The following is a 20,593-nucleotide window of genomic DNA, read 5'->3' as shown; positions in this document are numbered from 1 at the left end:
TATTCATCACAATGCCTCGTTTCAACTGAGTGGGCCTGCTGGGAACGGGGGGGGGGTATGTTTGGCTTGACTTTGCCGTTAAAAGACATCTTGCATCGGCTGTTGAAAATCTCTTTCTTTTGTTTTTGCTTTGAAACACTGTTGCCCCGTCCTTTGCTCTTGAAAACACCTGTCGGCAGTCCGAATGCAACACAATACGATGCAATTTTATTGACACAGCGCATTTCATAACAGCTAGAGCTGTAACAAAGCACTTCTACCAAAAAACAAGAAATATTCACGAGAATAATCAACAATAAAAAGGCCATAATGATGAGAACGTTTTGTATTTTGTCTTCGTTTACAGTGGCGCTAAGCGTATTTATTTTCAACATGACTACCAGCGCTTTTTGTGACGCCCCAAAATCGACGACAGCTCATTTGGAAGAAAGAGCAATATTGAGCAATTGGCCTTCGAAATGAATGTCAAATTTCTATTCTTCAAATGTCACATTTGTATCGGCCGCCGTCGCGGGTACCAATAGCTTGAGATAAGGCTGGTGTCGATACCTGGCACGGCCACTCGCCCATCCCAACTGGACGGCGTGAAGATGCGGTCGCGTGGCATTTTCTTGGGGTTGCGCGATGCCTCACGGTTGCCGTCGTGGCCTAAGCAGGTTGGTCGCCATCGTTCGAGTAGCGACGGCCGTCCTCGCGGTGACCCACGTCCTCGCGGCGACCCCCGTCCTCGCGTGAAGCCTCGTCGCTCTCCCCCTGGTCTCGGCCGTCCGGGAAGGCGGGCGGCGGGGCGGCGTCCTCCGACTCGGAAGTTTCGCTGGCCAAAATCGAAGAGAAGAGTGAGAAGACGTCCGCGCGTCGGCGTCCTCGGGATGGCCGAGCAATTCCTCGTATACGTTCATTCGGAATCGGGTCAACTGGTCAGGTCTGCTGTTTTGGGGCTTTTTTTCTTGACATTTTTTTTTTTTCTTTGAAGCTAACTCCGTAGGCTGAAAGCGCGTCCTCGCTGCCGCGCGCTGCCGAGCTGACACACTAACGTCACGCGAACCGAGAGAAGCTCGTTTGCAGCCGCGCACTCAGCACCGACGGCTTAGCCGCTTTTCCGAGCCCCGAAGCCGGCGTTCTTCAGCAAAGCGACTTGTGACTTTTGTTTGCGCTAAGAAACAGACACGACGGCTTCAAGTTGCTTTCATTTTCCGGCGCGTGCGTTAGCGCTCACCTGCTCGTAGTTTGCGTGTTTGCTCCGGTCGTGAAGTCCGTTCCTCGAAAAGAGCCACAGTCTCTTAGCCAACTCGGCAGACGCGGGCGTTTTGGATTTCAGTGCCAAAATATGCCACGCGGAAGCGGCGGCGGCGTCAACGTTTTCTTTGTAGGAACACGCGGCCCGCGACGGCCACTTAGCGCAGCCACGGGTCTGCTGCCATCTGCTGGTGAAATATAAAATGGCTTCCTTCTTGGGGTTTTTTTTGGAGGGGCGGGGGGGACGTGTATTTTGTACTGTGGTCAACTTCGGCCGGTGGCTGGCAATTTTGAACACGGACGTGCCTGATAAACACACTCGTTCGCTCGTCGGCTAAACTTGTCCGGCGTTTCTCTCCCTCTCGCTTGACGGGACGAGGGACGAGGGACGAGGGACGAGGGACGGCTCCTCCTCATCTGTTGGTGTTGACTTGAAGAACGTACGTGGACTCGAGACGCGGGCAGCAGGCAACGTGGGCGCAGTCGGCGACGGTTTGAGCTCGGGCGACAACAGGAGAGGACCGGCGCAAAGGTTTGGCCGCCACTTGACATTTTGAAGGCCAAACGGCACAGCCCTACTGGCGGGTCCGAAGTGGCGCTGAGCAGTTACCTACCGTGTGGCATCGGCCGGCGCCGCCGCCGCCGCCTTTCTGCTGAGGAAGTCCTCGCTCAGGTGGGCTCGCCGCAAGGTGTCAACAAAACGCTTGTGCGCCGCCCGCTTGGCGTTCTTCTGTTGCGCGGGCAGAGAACATCGCTTCAGAATGGCCGGCAAGCGCTACGTTCGGGCTGTGGGACAGCGGTGCCTTGAGACGCGCCTTGACCCCCTTCCGCGGCCCAACGCTTGCTTGTCAAATGTGCGCACCTCGGCCGCTTGGGGGCAGTATGACACGGACGAGCATCTGCGGCCGGCCACGAGTGGACAACGGAAAGCGGCAAGCATGCACCAGAGCTCTCCGTTAGCCCGTCAATGACGTTTTCCATCAAGTGTTAGCAATTAGCTAGCGGGGGCATTCCTCGGCCATCGCAAAGCGGGGGGGGGGGGTCACCGCTACCTCAAGGCACCTCCGCCGCCGCAATGCTTCCAAATGTGACAAATAGGGATGTAACGATTCATCGAACAAGCGATCGGGAATCGATTCCATGAATCGGCAAATGGAGTCCGTGAAATGGATCGAGAAAATCAATGACGTCTTTTGCACCTTTTTTCATTTTCAACGCGTCCATCAAATGATGCGCCCGCGCCAAATGTCGTCGCGCGCCGCGCTCGCGGACGGCTGCGGCAGCGCACTCGTGCACGCAGACAAGCCTGGCAGCCATTTTGAAAATGGGGAACTGAAAGTGGAACGTGGGATCAAATCGGGGCTTCCGTCGGTCGTGGCCAAGCGTACCTGGGCAACCTGCTCCAGCAGCAGCGGCCTGCCCTTCACGCGCTCCTCCATCTCCCTCATCTCCTGCTGATATTCCCTCCGGCGCTGGCGCTCTTCTTTCCTGAGCAAGCACACACGGACAAAGTTGCGGCCCACCATCTTCCCGGTTCCGATCCGACCTCGAGCCCTCAAGTCGAGGCTTTGCGCATTTCCCGACCTCATTTCTGACGTCTCCCAAGCGGCGTCGGCAGCTCGGCGGCCGGGCGGATAGTAAAAGGACCGATGATAATATTTTTAAAAAAGCATTATGCAAATGGGACAACTTGGTCAATTAACATATGCTTAAAGACGTTTAAACCAAGTCAAGGGTTTTCTTTTTTCTTCTGATTTTGATGCCAATATTTTTCGGCTCCAAATATCGCCGATCGGCCTCCTTGACCACTAATAATGGGTATCAGTAAAAAAACAACATCTCTCCAATCATAGCCAAAGTCAAATTCCCCATTCCTATGATTCACTCTCATTATGAAGGGATACGAGAAAATCGGAGGATGTGTTCTACGCAAGCACGGAAAAAAAACAAAAAAGCTTTTTAAGGGTGATTTTGGGGGCGAATTCGACACGGGCGCGTGTCCTTTGACGTTATCCGATTGCGGAAAGCAGCATCGGCTGTGTCAAAGTTGCCCCGTTTGCCCTTGAAGGGAAACTGCGCACTTCCCGCCCTTTGAGGTGTCAAAACGGGGCAGCCGGCATCTACTTATGTGACTGCGGGAAGCCGCATCGGCGGCGTCAAAGGTGCCTTTTGGAGGGCCCGAAGGAGGGAGGGAGGGAGGGAGGGGGCGGGCGGGGCTGGGAGAACGCCCGTCCAAGTCGACCGGAAACTCCTTCGCCGTCCCAACAATTGGCGACGAGCATATCTTGTGTTGATGACGTCGTCGATGGATCCCATTGCGGGCGGCTGGCCCCGAATGGCCCTTTTCCGTGAAAGGGGGCTGGGAGGCGTTTGCGCTTGGGTTGTCTGTCAAAGTGGAGCTTGGTCTGGCGTCTCTCACCTCAACTGCTGGACTTTGTCGGCGGGCGTGCGCGTGAGCGGCAGGTGCGGCTCGGTGGCGCCGGCCCGCTTTTGCAGCAGCTCCTGCAGCCTCTTCCGGCGCTCCCTCTGCGTCTGCGTCCGCCGCGCCTCCTCCCGCTCGGCGCTCCTCCCGCGCTCCAGAGCCCGCCTGCCCACACGGTCACAGCAGCTTTGGCCACCGGCCCAACATTTCAAAGCGGCGCCAGCGCACGTCTCCGGACGGGGACGGGGACGGGGACGGGGCCGGGGCCGGGGCCGGGGCCGGGGCCGGGGCCGGAGCCGGAGCCGGGGCCGGGGCCGGAGCCGGGGCCGGGGCCGGAGCCGGGGCCGGGGCCGGAGCCGGGGCCGGGGCCGGGGCCGGGGCCGGGGCCGGGGCCGGGGCCGGGGCCGGGGCCGGGGCCGGGGCCGGGGCCGGAGCCGGGCTCGCCCATGTGATGGAAACGTCCAACGCTCCGCCGTTGACATTGTTGGCTCTGCTTGGCGCATTGAGTAGGGATAAGACCGATTATTATTATCATCGGCACCGATATTTGGCCCCCTATCGGCCTTTTTCAAAGCTCTGCTGGCCGATAATAAATCCATTTCAAACTGTGGAAATCAAAACAACGCTACGTGAAAGTTGAACATTTCTGTCATTTTGAAATTTTCATTTCGTGTGGAAAATTACATGGAGCTATTGTTGAAGTTTTCCTTGATCCTTTTTAATAAGACATGCCGGCAATCCTGGGTGCTCCCTCAACTTTTTGGTAGGATTCTTTAACAGAGATGTATACTGTCAAAAATTTCTTGTAATAAGAATTTTTAAAAAAAAATCACCATTATGCAACATTGTTCAATAAACATTGCGTAAAGACGTCACAACAAAGTTCCAATTTTCTTTTTTCTTCGATTTTGATGCCAATATTTTCCCTTTTAATGAAAATGAATATCGTCTCCAAATATCGGCGATCGGCCTCCTTGACCACTAATAATGGGTATCAGTATCGGCCTTGAAAAAAAGCATATCGGTCTATCTCTAGTATTGAGCGCAATTGAAGAAAAGCAAAAAGCGCAAGGAGGGACTGAAGCCGAAAGGCCAGAGACAACTCCCGCCATCCAAATGTCCATTTCGGGTGGACGATGGACAACGGAAAGAGGCAAAGTCATGAAAAAAGTGCCGAAGGCCCGGAAGGGGCGCAGCTCGAAATGTGCCCGACGGAACGCAAGGACGCAAGCGCTTTAGGAGGACAAGGACGGACTAAGGATGGAGGGACGAGGACGGAAGGGAAGCCGGCTCGCGGACGGAGCGGCAAAAAGTGCCAAGCTCTGCCGATCGCGATACAAACGCTTCGTGTACGCAGCCCGTTGGGAATATTCTGACCCCGGCCAGCGCCTTCCCATCTCAAGATTTGATTCCGTTACGCCGATTGGTCATCCCATCGGCGGCCGTGAACATTTTAGGCGTATTCCGACGTTGGGGAACAAAGCGTGTTGACTGCGCCCGTCTGTGACGTCACTATCCACATTTCAGTTCTTCCCGGAAGCTGAGCGAGTAGGGATGTAACGATGAATCGAAAATGGATTTCAAATCCATTCGCCCCGAGTAATCGATTCAATTCAGTGAAAATCGAGTTGACAAGCATGGTAGCCATTTTGTAGACAAATCGAATCGAAAATCGGGAACCGAAAATGGCATCGGGGCTTGAGTGAATCGTTGCATCCCTATGAGCGAGTGTTATATTGTTTGTTTTTTGAGGTTTTGGGGGGGGGGGGGGCAGAGTGAGCGGGCGCAAGACTGAACTGCGACATTAGGAAGCGTTAAGTCAGCGCAAGTTGGGACAAATACGCAAAATGAAATGCGCTATATCGATAAAATTGTATTGTATGTGTCAGGTTGAAAAGGGGCAGCCAGGTTTTGCCGCTTGCTTCCTTCCTTGCTTGCTTCCTTGCTTCCTTCCTTCCTCGTGCGCAGACGCAGGATTGTTCTTAAGTGTTCTCAACGTGACGTGGATGGAAACATTCCAGCGCGGGACATTGGACACAAAAACTTGAAAATGTCTTTTGCTGCCAGATATTTGGAATGTCACTTTTGCTCTCCTTGGATTTTATCTTCCATCAATATTCAAGAAGTTATCAAAACATGTTGTTTTTTTTGAAAGAATCGACTGATCTGAAATGCTTCCCTGGCGATTCTTCCATTTTTCAGCCATGGTGCCGTTGTTGAAAATTTGGGAAAACTCGGGAGCTGCTGTAAAAAAATAAAGTGTCCTACCCGATGGATTGCATTTCTTGCATTTTTGGTTTCCTCAGATGACTCCAAGTCATTTTCCCCATCAGGTCTTTCTTTTGACAACGTGGACAACTTTTCCAAAGATACGCGGGAGTTGGTTGCAGCTGCGACAAACGCGCTGTACCGTATCAATACAATTGGATTGGATTGTTTTGCAACGTTTTGGAGATTTGCCTTTGTTCGGACTTGTTTTGGGATGGATGAGAAAGTTTCCCCATCGAACCCGTTTGCTGGTTAGGACTAGAACGTTTCTCCTTGGCGCGATCAAATTTCTCATTTGGGCAAGAAACCTTCTCGTTCTAAGGACAAGAATATTTCAATCCCCCCGCCCCCCATGTCACTCTAGGGGCTCCGTAGCATCGCCTTGAAGAAAAGTGCTGCGTCGGTGACTTTGACTTACTGGGGTTGACCTTCCTTGAAGGCTTCTGGAGGGACGGACGGGCGGGCTCAGGATGGGTGGGGGTGCTCGAGAGGAAACTCAGTCACTCTGGAGGTCGCTAAGGAGGCCGAAGGAGGAGGCGGAGGAGGAGGAGGAGGAGGAGGATGAGGAGGAGGAGGAGGAGGTGCGGAGGGCGCCGCCGGGGTACCTCACGGCCTGGTGTCGTTTCCTGGTGGCGTCCGTGTCCTTGGCGGGGACGAGGAGCTGGGCGCTCCGCGGCCGGGACGCGGGCCCGGGCCCGCCACTCCGCCGCTCCTCCTCCGGCTGGGCCGGCGCTGGACGCCGCGAGGGGATCCGGGCCGTCCTCAGGCGGAAGGGCCGGCACGTTGTGGTGGCCTTGACCTCCCTGGTCTCCTCCATGCGCTCGTGGAAGCGCTTGAAGGCGGCGTCAAAGTCGGGCACGTCCCCGTTGACGCGCGGGCGCTGGCGGAAGGTGTGGCTCGCCCGCTCGGCGCTCTCCGCCGCCCTTTTGGCCGGCGCCTCCCGGGCTCTGGTCCGCTTCTCCGTGGATCGGTGCGGCCGCTCGTCGTCGCCGGGCTCGTCGTCGCCGGGCTCGTCGTCGCCGGGCTCGTCGTCGCCGGGCTCGCCCGCCGCCGCCGTCACCGCCGCGTACGGCGGCCTGGGCGCCGGCCTGGCCTTGAAGGGCTTCACCTGCTCCGGCCGGCCAAGCGGCGGCGACGGCTGCTGCTGGCGCTGCTCCTTCTTCAGGCGCTCCCTCTCCAGGAAACTGAAAGGCTTGGAGACACACCCCGGCACGGTTATTACTAGATATGCTTTTTTCAGGGCCGATACCGATTATTAGTCGTCAATAATTAGTCGGCAGATCACCGATATTTGGAGCCGATATTCATTTTCAGTGAAAAGGAAAATGCCCTTGGAATTTTTGGGGGATGGATATCGTAATAAAAACATCAACCGGCGGGTGATCAAGTAAGCTAAAGGAAGAAAAAAAACAACAAAAAAAAACAATAAAAAAATGCCAATGCATGTTCTAAAAATGATGTGTTTCAAAATATTGAAATATGACTACGTGGCCGATCATAAAGTGCATGTTTGAAGCGCTTTTGGGAAGAATTTTTCGGGTTGGCCCAAATGAATGTATAATAATGTGACATTTGTTCCCCCGTCCCCGATGCATTCCAAGGTGGTCTTTTTGCCAGCCGCCTAAGGAACCCCCCCGCGCCCCCCCGCCAAATCGCGGTCGACCGCCAGTATCTTTTGTGTCTACATTTCCACATTTGCAAAATGTTGAGACTGTGCCAACCTTTGCCTTGAGGTGGCACTGTTGGCGCATGTGGCGGCGTCGCTGGCGCAGCCGCTCCTGGAGCTCCCGGTAAAGCGGCAGGTGGACGTGCGCCGGCACGGGGCTGGCGCGGAACTTGTTGCGGCACTCGGACGTCTCGTCCAGCTGCCGTCGCAGCTGGGCCTTCTCCAGCTCCAGCTGCGCGCGCGTCTTGACGCCGCGCCGCCGCCGCTCGGCCTCGCGCAGCGTCATCCGGAAGGGCTTGGGGACGGTCACGGCGGGGACGGTCACGGCGGGGACGGCGGCGGCGGCGGCCCTTGGCCGAGGCCGGAAGCCGTCCCGGCGCTCTCCCGGCAGCGACGCGGACAGGTGGCGGCTGCGAGGCGACAGCTTGAAGTCGGCCCACATGTTCTTGATGAAGTCTTTGGGGGACAGCGGCAGACCTTTCTCCGCGTCGGAACCCGAGGCGTCCGCCTCGTCGTCCGTCGACGCGCCGGAACCTCTCCGGAGCTCCGCGGCCGAGTGGGACTTCCTCAGACGCCGTGACCCGCCGCCGCTGGAGTTGAGACGCACAAATATCCACAATATTAGGATGTACTCCGCGCTCGTTTTTCGACTTTGCGGAATTCACTGTGACAATCCATAATAGGGCCGCAGCCAACGGTTAGCAAGAATCGATTCATCTGTCGACTATTTTGTTGATTAATCGATGCGCACAGGCTTTGATTGCCATCCCTTCATTCAAAAATCGAACATTATTTCAAATTGTCGCAAGATAAATTGATGTGCTCGGTTTGGTCTTCTTTGGAAAAAGCACAAAGATAATCAGTCTGTTTTCCTGGAGGAATATCGAAAGAGGAGAACATTTATTGTTGAGAGACTGAAAAGGTGCATTCTTTTCAGTCAAACAAGGTCCCTACCTAAACAATCGTTTGATAGTCGATTCATTGTCAATGAATCGATTGCGCCTCTCTGCGGTCCGACACAAAGCTAAGCTATCGCTCTGGCTATGTCTTTGTGCCTGGCGATTATTTTGTCGCTTTGTGACCTTCGCAACTCGGAGCTTTTTCAGCCGATTGCGATCATTGTCGATTCCGACGAGCCGACTTTTGATCCATACGTTTCAATGAACACGATGACGGGTCATTGTGAACAAAGATCTTTCTCGCTGACGCGCGTGACGACTCGCCCGAGTGTCGACCCGCCGCAATGTAGCGCCGACGACGGCCGAGGAGGACAGATTTTTCTTCTTTTTCCTCACCGTCCGTCAGCGGCCGGTACGGACGCCGTTCACGAGCAAACGCGCCGCAATCGGCCGTCCCCGCAGCCGACGGCGAAATGCGACTGACCCGTGTTGTCGGTGTAGCGTGTTGGGCGCGGCCAAGGCGTGCAGCTGCAGCTTGTGGTGGTACATGCTCTCCAGCTCGGCCATGGTGCGCAGGTGAGCCTTTTTCAGCTCCTCCAGCTTGCTGTAGTACTCCTCGTTGGAGAAGAAGATGGCGGGCGGGTCCACGCGCTCGCCGCGCGCGTTCTCATTGCACGCCTCTCCGCACGCCATCTGGGGGGGGGGGGGGGGGGGCAGATGGAACTATCTTAGACAAGCAACTCACCCGTCAGCAAAGGCGGAGCTAGGGGGGCGGGGCTTAAGGCTGGGCTCCGGTGACGGCAGAAGAGGCAGAAGATTTTGTTTTCATCATGAGCAGTGGTTAATAGGGATGTAACGATTCGCCGAAGCCCCAATTCGATTTTCAGTTCCCGATTTTCGATTGGATTTTGTAAAAGTTGCTCCCATGCTTGTTTCTGTGCACGAGTGCGGTCGCGCAGCCGTCCGCAAAGGCGATACGCAATGATGTTTGGCGCAAGCGCTTCATTCGATCCACACGTTCAAAATGTGCCGCGCATCTAGAATGAAAAAACGTTGACATCGAGACATCATTTTCGAGATGAATTCAAGCAACTTGATTTTGTTTGATCAATCGAATCAATCAATCAATTACTCGGGGGCGAATCGATTTTCGTTTCATCCCTAGTGGTTAACGTGTTTTTAGCGTTGGGCCCATATGTTACTTTCAGAGCCGATAGCGATGCCGATTATTATTAGCGGCCAAGGAGGCTGACAACTGAGAAGTGGAGGTGAGATTCGTTTGCTGTAAAAGGGATCGAACGTCGCAAACGTCAAAACTGGACTTGGTTCAAATGTCTTTGGGCATATGTTTAGAACAGAGCTTCTCAGACTTGCAACTTTGTTGTTAGCGTTCACTGTTTGAAAATGCAACCCAAAATGGCAGGGCCTTTGACTTTGAACCAAAAAATAGCTCGTTGCACTTTTACAACTCAAATGTTCATCTTTCGCTCATCCCGGGTGACACGTGTGACCGGGGTGATGGGGAAAGGGAATTCGGTTGCCTTTTTGCGTGCGTGGACACTTGCTGACGACCTGCGCAGCCATGTTTTTATGCTCTATTGGTCAGACGAGTAAAATCTTTGTTTATTATTTGGACGCTTTTGTACCTGCAAACTTTATCCGAAAAGCTCGAGGGCTCAGGCAGACGTTTCTGTTGTATTTTGGTCCTGGTGCCGGGTCATTTGGATCCTTTGCCGCCTCCTGAGCTCATGCGGCCCAGTTGTACGAAAACAGTTGAGTTGGCGGCATGTTGACTGTGACGCAGCGCCAAAATGAGCCCGTCGCCAATAATGGGCTTGGTGGCTCATCTTTGGACCGTTGAGAGTGTTGAAATTGGACTTTTGAAGGAAGGCCCCCCCCCCCCACCCCGCGCTTTTGGTTCAGCCATCTTCAGAGATCGCAACATGGCGGCTCATTGTTCACGTTTGGACAACGGCTCCGTTGTCAACAACATTTAAGCCTATTAGGGCTCCATTTGGAGGGCGGCTTAAAATGGCGTCAAGGATTAGCAAGACGATGACCACAACGCTGTCTAATCTGGCCCACGAACAGACGGGAAGACAAAGCGTTCCCGTCCGCTCGTCATGTCGTCCGACCGACGGCGGCCGAGGCGAACGCCCCGAAGCCGGAGGGCCGTCGACCAAAGCGTGCGCATCGCTCGCACTTTGACAAATTTGCAAAGTGCAGAAAATGCTGTAGCCCACATTTGGTGTGTTCACTTTTTCAGTTTGGTTTCCTAATTTTCCGGTTTTGGGTTGGGCCAAGAATTTTCATTTCGGTGCATCCCTCAACCGAATGATGGTTGATGTGAACCGCTCAACTGCTACTAAATAAATGTTTGAAAACAAAACCGCTTGAAAATGACTAAGTGCAAACGTCGGTCTTGCCGTCCGGAATGAGCGTGCGTTGGATGTTTGAGCCGCTCCCTATCCACTTTTAAATCTCGCTTGAAGACATTTTTATTCTTTGGCTTTCGACCCAACGCGAGACTGACACTGCTCTGCTGTTTTCCGGCGTCTACTGTAAATGTGTTAGTATCATTCATTTGTGTTTGAATTGACTGCTTTTTTGTTGTATTATTGCTATTTCGTGTGATATGTAAAGTTCTTGGTTACAGCTGCAGCTGTTGTGAAATGCGCTACAGAAATAAAGTTGTATTGAATAGTGCATTGTATGAATGAATCATTGTATGAATGAATCATTTTATATCTCTTCATAAATCTTACTTTCCACGTTAAAACGTGCAACTTATGCCATAACGAGAAATGTACACAGTTATGCTTGTACTACTCCCTCAAGCACTTGCAAAGAAAAAGGATGCCGTTTTTGAGGTTTTGAGCAAAATCTCATGAAACTTTGCGCACACGTCAGGCCTGGCCTTCAAATCCAGACTTTGGAGGGTGATTGTCCTATGTGTCAGTACCCCAACGCGCAAGATGGGGCCCCAAAACAGAACCCTGTTGAACACCATGCCACAAAAGTCGAGTTGGTCGGATCAAAAGAAAACAAGGAGACTGCCCTCGTTGTGATTTATCCGTGTCATCACTGCGTTTGGTTTTTCTTTGCGTTAAAATGTCAAAGCTAATATTAACGCCAACGACGAGCCTCTGAGGAAAAAGGGCAACTTGGCTGCAAAAATGCTACTGATCAAAGCTGACGCTCCCAAAGACACATTTACTTTATAGTCATTCGGACCAAAACTGCTCAAGGACTACACGAAAGACAAAGTGCGATTTGACGCGATCGTATGAAAGTAGCACTTCAAGTGCCGTCATTTTTGAGCGGCGGGCGGCCATTTTGCTGGACTTTTGCCCTTACCTACCTCGTCCTCCTTCTCCTGGCAGTCGTCGCGGTCGTCCGCGTGATTCGTGGCCGACTTGAGCGCCCCTTTGTCCCGCTCGTAGGAGGCCAGCGGCGCCCTGGTGTGCGGGTCCACCGGACGCTGAAGACACGACGTCACCAGCACGTTGGTCCGGTGCGCATTGGCCATCATATTTGGCACGCAAAACAGTTTGAAAACATGAATTCATTCAATTAAATAAAGGGTTGTATTGCCCTTAAATTCAAAACAAAAGCTACGTGAGAGAGTTGTGCCTGCGCGTGCCAGCAACAGGCTCAGCTTACAAGGAAGCAGTCGTTGCTTAGCAACAGAACCGGCCGGGTTGTCAAGGAAGTGACGTCGCGTGATGGGCGTGTCGCACGCAACCAAAAGGAACATTTTCCGACTTTGAAAACTACCATGTGTAGTGCATGTAGCTAGCAACTATAACTATAATCCGTTTAATCTTAATTTAGTCTCATTTTTTTCCGATTAATTGTACTTATAAAATACAATTTTAAAAAGCCCTTTATTCAAAATAAGGACATTATTTGAAGAAAAAGGACAACCATGAATTGATGATGATGTAGTGACTGGCTTGGTCAGTTACATGCCAGAAAAAAAAAAAAAAAAAAATCGATAAGCGGATGCTTGCTAACGTCTGATTTTGATCATCAATCTGCGTCCCTACAGAAATCGGAGAATATTTACGATTCAAAGAATGAGATTGGACTTTTTGGATGACTGACAACATACAAATGCAAAGTAAGAATCCAATTTGGAGCAAACGTTGACTTAAAAGTACAGTAGTTGAACGGGTCTGTATCGTTTTTACTGGCACAAAGCAACTTTGAGGAGGATGGGAGCGACCCTGGCTGGCACACAAAAAAAACTAATGTTCTGAATGGCTTTATGACAAACGCCACTTCCTCCTTTTGCTATAAGGACGGCTCAGGATTTCACGGCACGACGCGCTGATTTTTGTCAAAACACTACCGCTTTTGTCCACATGGCGCCGCCATAATCAACAAAAACCGTCACATGACACAGTGTGTCTTTAAGTAAAGAAATGCCATGTCACCCAGTGGGAGATGCTGGCATCACATCAAGGAAACTTCCCCAGATTCTTCCAAAGATTGCAAGTTTCCTCCTAAGCCCACACAATATCTTTTCCGGCACACAATAAGAAGAAAGTTCATCCGACCTGTGACTCTGTGATGCCGACTTCACAGATGATTTCCTATTGACGAGTCAGATTTTTGCCAGCAGTGCTGGCCGGCGACGCCAAGTACTTGGGGTGAAAGTTCACATTGAGCATAATTATCAACATCACCCAACTGCCAGATCCGAGGATCGTTCGATATGTCGCAATCAATGAGCTTTGACGCTGCGGACGCGCTAAAACGCCAATAGTCTCTCAAATACCGAGATGTGCGCCCCAGAAATGGAAAAAAAAATAAAAATGAAAGAGGCACCTGTATGGTTGCGCAAACAATGTCTTTTATTAACTTAAGCAACATCCTAACAAGAGCTCCAGCAACACGGGCGAGCGGGTCGTCAGCGCCTGGGCCAAATTATCGGGTGTTGACCTGCAACCAAGAGCACAAGAATGAGCGACAAAGGCGGCGGGCGAAGGGCAACGTTGGAGGAGGGGCTCGCTCGTACCACGTCGTCAATCTTGAGGATGCTGCGCACCGTCTCGGTGGCCAAGGTGAGCGCGCTGACGGACACCAGTAACGGCTGCACCACCAGCTCCTCCAGGATGTTGGAGATCCCGCCCTGACGCAAGCGCCACAAACTCAACAAATATGGCTGCCGATAATGGCCCTACCCCTACTAGATATTAGACGTTTCGGTTTGGCCCCGTTATTTTCTTTGAAAGAACCAAATACAGATTTCAAAATAAAAAATGTATTTGTTTTTCAAATACCCGTGCAAATCCTATGGTCGCGTAACCTTTGGGGTTACCTTGCGCACGTTGATGCCGGCCATCTTATCGCCCTGGGCGTGCCTGTTGCGCAGTTCGGTGACGGTGCAGATGGGGTTGAGGCCGGCGTTCTCGGCCAGCGTGGACGGGATCACCTCCAGGGCGTCGGCGTAGGCCCGCACGCAGTACGCCTCCATGCCGGCCAGCGTGCGCGAGTACTCGGCCAGCCGCACCGCCAGCTCGATCTCGGGGGCGCCGCCGCCGGCGATCAAGGCCCTGCGGGGACGCGGTCACATTGCTAAGCCGGCGACGAGACGGCGGCGGCGGCGGCCAACTTGACGTGTGCGAGTGCCCCCGTCCTCGCCGGGCTGACGTGACAAGCGGGTGAGAACACACGGGGGCACGCCCACATTAATGTGCCTCCACTTGTTACGCCCCAGCGCCAAGGAAATGCGCTGGGGCGCCTTTGAAGGAGGCTCAGGAAGGAAGAAGAGCACGCAAGACGGAATAGAATACAAAAGGTGAAGAAGACGACAAAGACAAGCAAAAAAAGACTAGGGCTGCAACTAACAATTAAATCAGCCGATTTGGTCGGGGCCCTTCAAAATTCGGCCTATGCACTCCAACCATTTAGAGCGGTTCTACGCAAGTAACGCTCGTCGCATAAACCTAGACCGGTGTTTCTCAACCTTTATTGAGCAAAGGCACATATTTCACGATGGAAATATCATCACAACACACCACTTAGCAAAACGATTCGCACAAAGTGGATATACGGGGTCATCTAGTGGAACAACATTTGATTGTTCAGCCCGTTACTATACGTGGTTAGTAGGGATGGAACGATTCACTCCAGCCCCGATTCGATTCAATTTTTGGTTCTTTAAAAATTTGTTACCGTGCTTGTCTCTGTGCACTAGTGTGGTCCTGCAGCCATCCACAAACGCAACACGCAATGATGTTTGGCGCAAAGGCATCATTTGATGGACACATTCAAATTGTGCTACGCATCGGGAATGAAAAAAACGTCGAAAAGACAACATTTTCTAGATGAAGTTAAGCAACTCGATTTTTTTCGATTCATGGAATCAAATCTATTTGAGCTATTTCCGATTCATCGTGGTTGGCATAAATAAACGAGCAAAACTTTTTTCTAGTTATTTTTAATGAGAAAATATGTATTTTGTGTCAAAATAATTGGCATGGAATAATTCCCCGCAGCACACCCCGACGGACCAAGGCGGCGATCTCTTGGCCTGTTAGCGTGCGCAAAAGGACCCACCTCTTCTTGACCAGGCATCGGATGACGCAAAGGGCGTCGTGGATGGACCTCTCGGCCTCCTCGATCACCAGCTTGTTGGATCCCCTCACCACGATGCTCACCGTCTTGCCGGGGTTGGCGCAGCCGGTGATCTGAGGACAGCGGGAAGGCGGGCTTCCGTTAGGAGGAGGCGGCTTGGCGCGGCGCCAAGCCGCCCGCCTTCCGCCGTCACCTTGATGAGCTTGCCCGACCCGTCCAGGTTGACCTCCTCGGCCATCTCTGCGGCGCCGAGCATCTCGGGAGCAAAGTGGTCGATGTGGGCGATGGGCTTGGTGCCGATGGTCTGAGGAGAGGCGGCGCGTTAGGCTCCCACGCAAAGAAAACATTTCGCATTCAAAAAGCTCAACTTTTTTCCGCTTCACGGCCAGGTTGTCAAACTTTTAGGAGGGAAGGACCGATCGGACCGGCCGCTCGGTAAAATGCGTGCCATCGACAAGTTTACAAAAGGTTTTGATGGTTACGAAAAGGAGTGTTGTAGCTCTGGTGTTACGTGATGGAAAACTTGATTGACTGTTGAGAGAACATTTGAGAGCTTGCATTACCATATTCAAATTTGACCACAATATTTATGGACTTTTGATATCATTTATCGGCCTCCCGGATTACGAATAATCGGTATTGGACTAGGAAAAAAGAAAAAAAAACGAAATCATCCCAGTCTCTCTCTACTTATGAGACCAAGTGTCACCCCAAAAAATAAATGCTCTCCAAGCATCACCATAATGACCACCAGTAAAAAGAAGGCCCTGGTGTTCCCCCCACCCCCAAAAAACATATACACACATATATATATATATATACATACATATAAATATACACACATACATATATATATATATATATATGGTGCTCACCTTGCAGATGAACTCTATGTCGTCCCTCTCGATCTCCTTCACCACCATGATCTTCATCTTGTTGAGGAAGTGCAGGGCCAGGTCACTCAGGGCGTCCCTGCGGCGCCATTAGCGTTAGCATTTGCAATCGACAACTAATGGCTTCTCAAATGAATCCACTATTATGAGAACGGATGGCTTGATCCTTTAGAGCCACTGTTGAAATTGTCGACATCCTCCGACTTCAGCCTCTCAACTTACGAGCTCTAGATTCACATTCATCTCATTTTAATGGTGATCACGCCGCACGGCTAATCCCGCACTCGTAGCCAGCTAGCAAGCAAGCCAGCCATCTACTCGGGGGCCAATGCACGCTTCAGGCCTCATTAAAGTGCAGAAATAAATGACAATACAATCGTACCGATTCAGTTTGCCCTTGCTAATTGTTAAATTCTCTGCTAATTGTCTCATTATTAATATTATTGTCATCATCATTTCTTCTTACTACTCAAATTAAAGTTTCATTTTGCACAGGCAACAGTCCACATATAGTTTTTTGATGTTTGTGGAATAAAACTCCAGATGTTTTCCTAACATGACCACAGATAAATGTGATGAACATTCGGGGATCACAATAATGTTGTCCATCATTATTGGCCATAATCATGCAGCGCACACAAAAAAAAAGAAAGAAAGAAAGAAATCCGCATCAGTTGGGCCCGATATTGTTAGTTCGACTCGGCTCTCCAAACGATTAATCGATCATCGAGAGACTTGCGGATGACTTTGATGGTGGATTAATCGGCGACTTGTAGCGCGCGGTCATTCGCGGCACCTGAGGATGGACTTCTGGATGAGCAGCACGTTGCAGCCGGCCTTCTTGATCTGCTTGACCATGTTGAGGATGTACGCGCGCTCCTCCCGCAGCACGCGGTCCATCTGAGCGTAGTCCGACACCACGATCTGGTTGTCCATCTGTGCAAACAAAACAAAAGAGAGCAGAAAAAAAAAAGCTGCGCGTCAACGTCTTGACTGAGGGCGGCCCGTGCTTGTCCTGACCCCCCCCCCCCCCCCCTCCATATTGTCTGTGATGTGAGACGCACGGAAGACTGGGGGCGGGGCGGCCCGCGCTCGTCGGAGGCCACTCACGTCCGTTTTGGGCGGAGACAAGCAGAACTGGATCAGGCCGATCTTGGCTTTCTCCACTCGACTGACGCCGGCGCTCGCCACCTTCTGGGTCAGCACCAGCCCGTCCACCAGCTCGCAGTCGTCAATGGTGCCCCTGCGACGCCACACGTAGTCATCAACCGGCAGGCTTCGCTCGCCAATTACAGACTAGTTTGAATGGATTTTTCAAGCGGATTATTAGCTATGAACTTTTAGACACAAACTCATTAAGATTCAGCTACTGCTCGGAGCCATAACATCCCCGAGTAAACGGGCAAGAATTGTTTCCCTCGTTTTCCAAAGTAAAAGCAGAGGTTTGCAAATGATTTATTTGGGAAAAACACCCCCAAAAAATCAGTCTGCTTTCGTGGGGGACTAGAGAAATTGGACAATATCTAGCGAGACTGAAATTGTGAGGACTCGGTCCCCAAACGATGCTTCGATTGTGAAAATAACGATTGGGGATAGAGCGATAATCGGCCCGGCCGATATTTGGCTTTTTGAGGAACATCGGCACCGAGCTTTGTGAAACGCTTATGGCGGCCTCCCCCCGCGGCAGCGCGCCTCACCCCAGCTTCTGGATGACTTTGATGTCCTGCAGGTCGACGCCGGTGGCGGTGGCGGGGTCGATGACGCGCATGACGGCGTCCACGCTCATGGGCGCCAGCAGGCTGGAATACTGCGACACCACTTTGGAGCACAGCGACGTGGTGGCGCTGTTGAGCAGCGTCTCGCGGTCGCTCAGCTCCACCGGCCGGCTCATGGCCGTCAGCACCTCGGCGCCTTTGTCCACCGCCTTCTGGAACGACTCCGAGATGATGGTGGGATGGATGCCTGCGGGGCGGTTGGCAAGATAAGGCGTCGTCAAGGAATGCCCCAAAGAGCTGCTTCGTAAAAATCATCTTCTTGTGGTCCTTGAACACAGAAACGACTCAATCCAGCAAAATGTCAGGGCCACGGACATTCTGTCACAGGGACGAAACGGTCCTTCCGTCCGGGAGCCGTTTTGCGTTATAGCTTAGCGCAATAGTATGGCGTTATGACGCAATCCTAAACATTGACGCGATGTCCCCTGACGAGCACCGTAGTCTGGTGATCGACGGTGCTGGTTCTGGCAGCTAAATGCTATCTTGCTTAAACGGTTGTAAATAGAGATAGACCGATATGTTTTTTTTCCAAGGACCAATACAGATGATTAGTACTCAAGGAGACCGATCACCCATATTTGGAGCCGATATTCATTTACACTAAAAAGGAAAATATTGGCGTCAAAATAAAAAAAATAAAACTTTGTGTAATTGTCTTGGAGCATATGTTCATTGAATAATTTTCCAGATTTGCACAATTATAATTTTTTTTTTTTAATGATTATATCTTTTGTTGTAAAATTCTAACAAAAAGAGATATTGTCTTGTATTGATTTCAAATAAAAACAAAAGGTGAATAGTGTTCCCAGGGTCAGTAGAATCTCTTATAAAGTTCACTGGAAATTCAAATAAATTTCCGGACGGAGCGGCCAGATATTCTGAACGATTTGAAAGTAAAATGATTTCATTAATAGGTTGTGGTCTTATAGGAATTGAAAGTACTACGACATTTCAATTTGACCTGGACAAAAGTACCTCATTATTTTGTTCAGGCCTTCAATCCAAACATGTGATGAATTTTGCACTCATTCGGTGCCATCGACGACTCCAAAAGTCAACGATGCATTTAAACGGTGCTGGCTGTGAATGAGTCCATGGACTGAAAAACACAACGGCCTACGCTCCCAATTTTCTGTCATTGTCTTGATACAAAAGTACTAGTGGGTATCCGTTCTCGGTATCAGCGAGTACTCAAGAGTGAATTTTGGACTGATATCCTCCTGAGAAAAAAAAAAAGTGAGCAATGCCACTCAACATGCAGCAACAAGGCTCAACGATAGGCCAAAATTTGAGGCACACCTATGCGGGGGTCATAAAATTAGAAGCAGTGAACTTGACATCTTTCATTTCTGACCTTTTTGGAGCAGTTTGGAGCAGGCGTCAAGGAGGGCGCCGGCGATCACCACCACCGACGTGGTGCCGTCGCCCGCCTCGATGTCCTGAGCTTTGGACAGCTCCACCAGCTGCAACACACACACACGCGCACACACACACACACAGACACACACACACAGCGTCAGCCACGAGAGAGAGCGAGAGAGCGCAAGTGAGAGAGAGGGGCCGGCCGGATGAAGCGTCGGGACGGAACGTACCATCTTGGCGGCGGGGTGCAGCACCTGCATCTGCTTCAAGATGGTGGCCCCGTCGTTGGTGATGGTCACGTCTCCTTTCTCATCCTGGATCTGAAAGCAAAGGAGAGGAGGGGGAGGAGTCAGGGGCACTGAAGAGCCGCTGAAGAGTTAGCGCGATGCCTTCACCGACCATCTTGTCCATTCCTTTGGGCCCAAGGCTGGTTCTGATGGCGTCCGCCACGGCTGTCAATCACGCCAAAAAGGAAGCGTCATTATTGTACTTCATGAGCAAGAAGAATAAGAGCGAACTTGACTTGGAGGAAACAAGTGGCTAACCACAAAATGAAAACACTCATGCGTGAAGATGACGCCAAGTCGGAACTAACCGGGTGGTAAATGGACAGCAACATTGAAAACATTTTATCATGTTTTAACATTGATGTTTGACAATACACTTCTATTTTCTTTTTTTTTAAAATGTACCCAAAATAGAGGGATTTGGGGAACTTGGAACACATCATCGGTGTTTGATTTCATATCAATGAGGAAAATTGATTTGAGTGGTTTCAGAGACTTCCATGCTACCGATCAACTGAGCGTGAGCAAACTGTATGATGTCACAACTGCGACATTTGGGTCCGACGGGAAGAGCTTACGAGAACACGAGTACAAGACTACTACTAACTATTCACGGTTTTAATCGGCTGCCCGTGAATTGGACGACATTTGGACATGTGACGAACTCTGGGCCGGCCCAAAATGCGATGAAACCTTCCGTCGTGGCCAATTGCGACGAGCTCGACACTTTTGCACACTTTTAATGAACACTTTGCGGGCTGTGAAGTACCTTTGGCGGCAGAGATGTTGCTGAAGCGGATCTGAGCCGGCTTGTCGCGGTCCACGTACGCCCCTCCTTTGTTGTTGCCTGCGTTTGAAGACTTCGGTGCAGTCATTGCTTCGGGCATCGCGACTTAATACTCGATGGGAAATGTTGGGCGGGGGCTTCACAACAGCACCGATGAGTCCCCAAGATTAAATGTCGGGCCTGGATTCGGGATGGAGGACGATTTTCTAACGTCCACCCGACAGCGTTTAGAAGCTTCCAGAGCTGCCGGTGGGAGGAGAGAAGAGGGCGCGCAAAGATGACGTCAACAGACAGTGCTTGCTGAGCGCCGAAACAACACATCGTATTTGATTTGATTTAATGCTTTAGACAAACATGTACACAGAAAAAACATAACTGTGTAACATACGATGAACAAACTAGATAAAACAAGT

General features: G+C 51.4%; 2 protein-coding genes across 8 annotated transcripts; both read right to left on the bottom strand.

Moving 5' to 3' along the window:
* Positions 1-185: 185 nt before the first annotated feature.
* Positions 186-12,170, bottom strand: fam161a (FAM161 centrosomal protein A). Of its 7 annotated transcripts, none has more exons than XM_086034574.1 (8): positions 11,853-12,170; positions 8,976-9,184; positions 7,648-8,182; positions 6,532-7,118; positions 3,656-3,823; positions 2,625-2,724; positions 1,851-1,966; positions 493-814 (listed from the first exon to the last, which is right to left on the bottom strand). In XM_086034574.1, the coding sequence occupies exons 1-8, from the start codon at positions 12,021-12,023 to the stop codon at positions 649-651; spliced, it is 2,052 nt and encodes a 683-aa protein (XP_085890700.1). In that variant the 5' UTR covers positions 12,024-12,170; the 3' UTR covers positions 493-648. The 7 variants fall into 7 exon arrangements, 6 of the variants coding, with proteins under 6 accessions (XP_085890699.1, XP_085890702.1, XP_085890703.1 ...); XR_015087299.1 differs by having other exon boundaries at positions 677-814; positions 6,537-7,118; XM_086034573.1 differs by lacking the exon at positions 1,851-1,966 and having other exon boundaries at positions 186-814.
* Positions 12,171-13,327: 1,157 nt separating this feature from the next.
* On the bottom strand, positions 13,328-20,466 carry cct4 (chaperonin containing TCP1, subunit 4 (delta)). The gene is made up of 13 exons (XM_086032570.1): positions 20,163-20,466; positions 19,506-19,558; positions 19,337-19,426; positions 19,099-19,207; positions 17,667-17,931; positions 17,080-17,212; positions 16,766-16,905; positions 15,952-16,048; positions 15,270-15,380; positions 15,059-15,189; positions 13,818-14,052; positions 13,515-13,628; positions 13,328-13,438 (listed from the first exon to the last, which is right to left on the bottom strand). Exons 1-13 carry the CDS (start codon positions 20,278-20,280, stop codon positions 13,424-13,426), a joined length of 1,611 nt encoding a protein of 536 aa, XP_085888696.1. The 5' UTR covers positions 20,281-20,466; the 3' UTR covers positions 13,328-13,423.
* Positions 20,467-20,593: the final 127 nt, after the last annotated feature.

Source organism: Filicampus tigris, chromosome 6, assembly GCF_054856515.1.
Source record: "Filicampus tigris isolate MCC_2025a chromosome 6, RoL_Ftig_1.0, whole genome shotgun sequence".
Taxonomy (NCBI): Eukaryota; Metazoa; Chordata; class Actinopteri; order Syngnathiformes; family Syngnathidae; genus Filicampus; species Filicampus tigris.
Note: the sequence above shows the minus strand (reverse complement) of the source record. Positions and strands in the feature narration are given on the sequence as shown.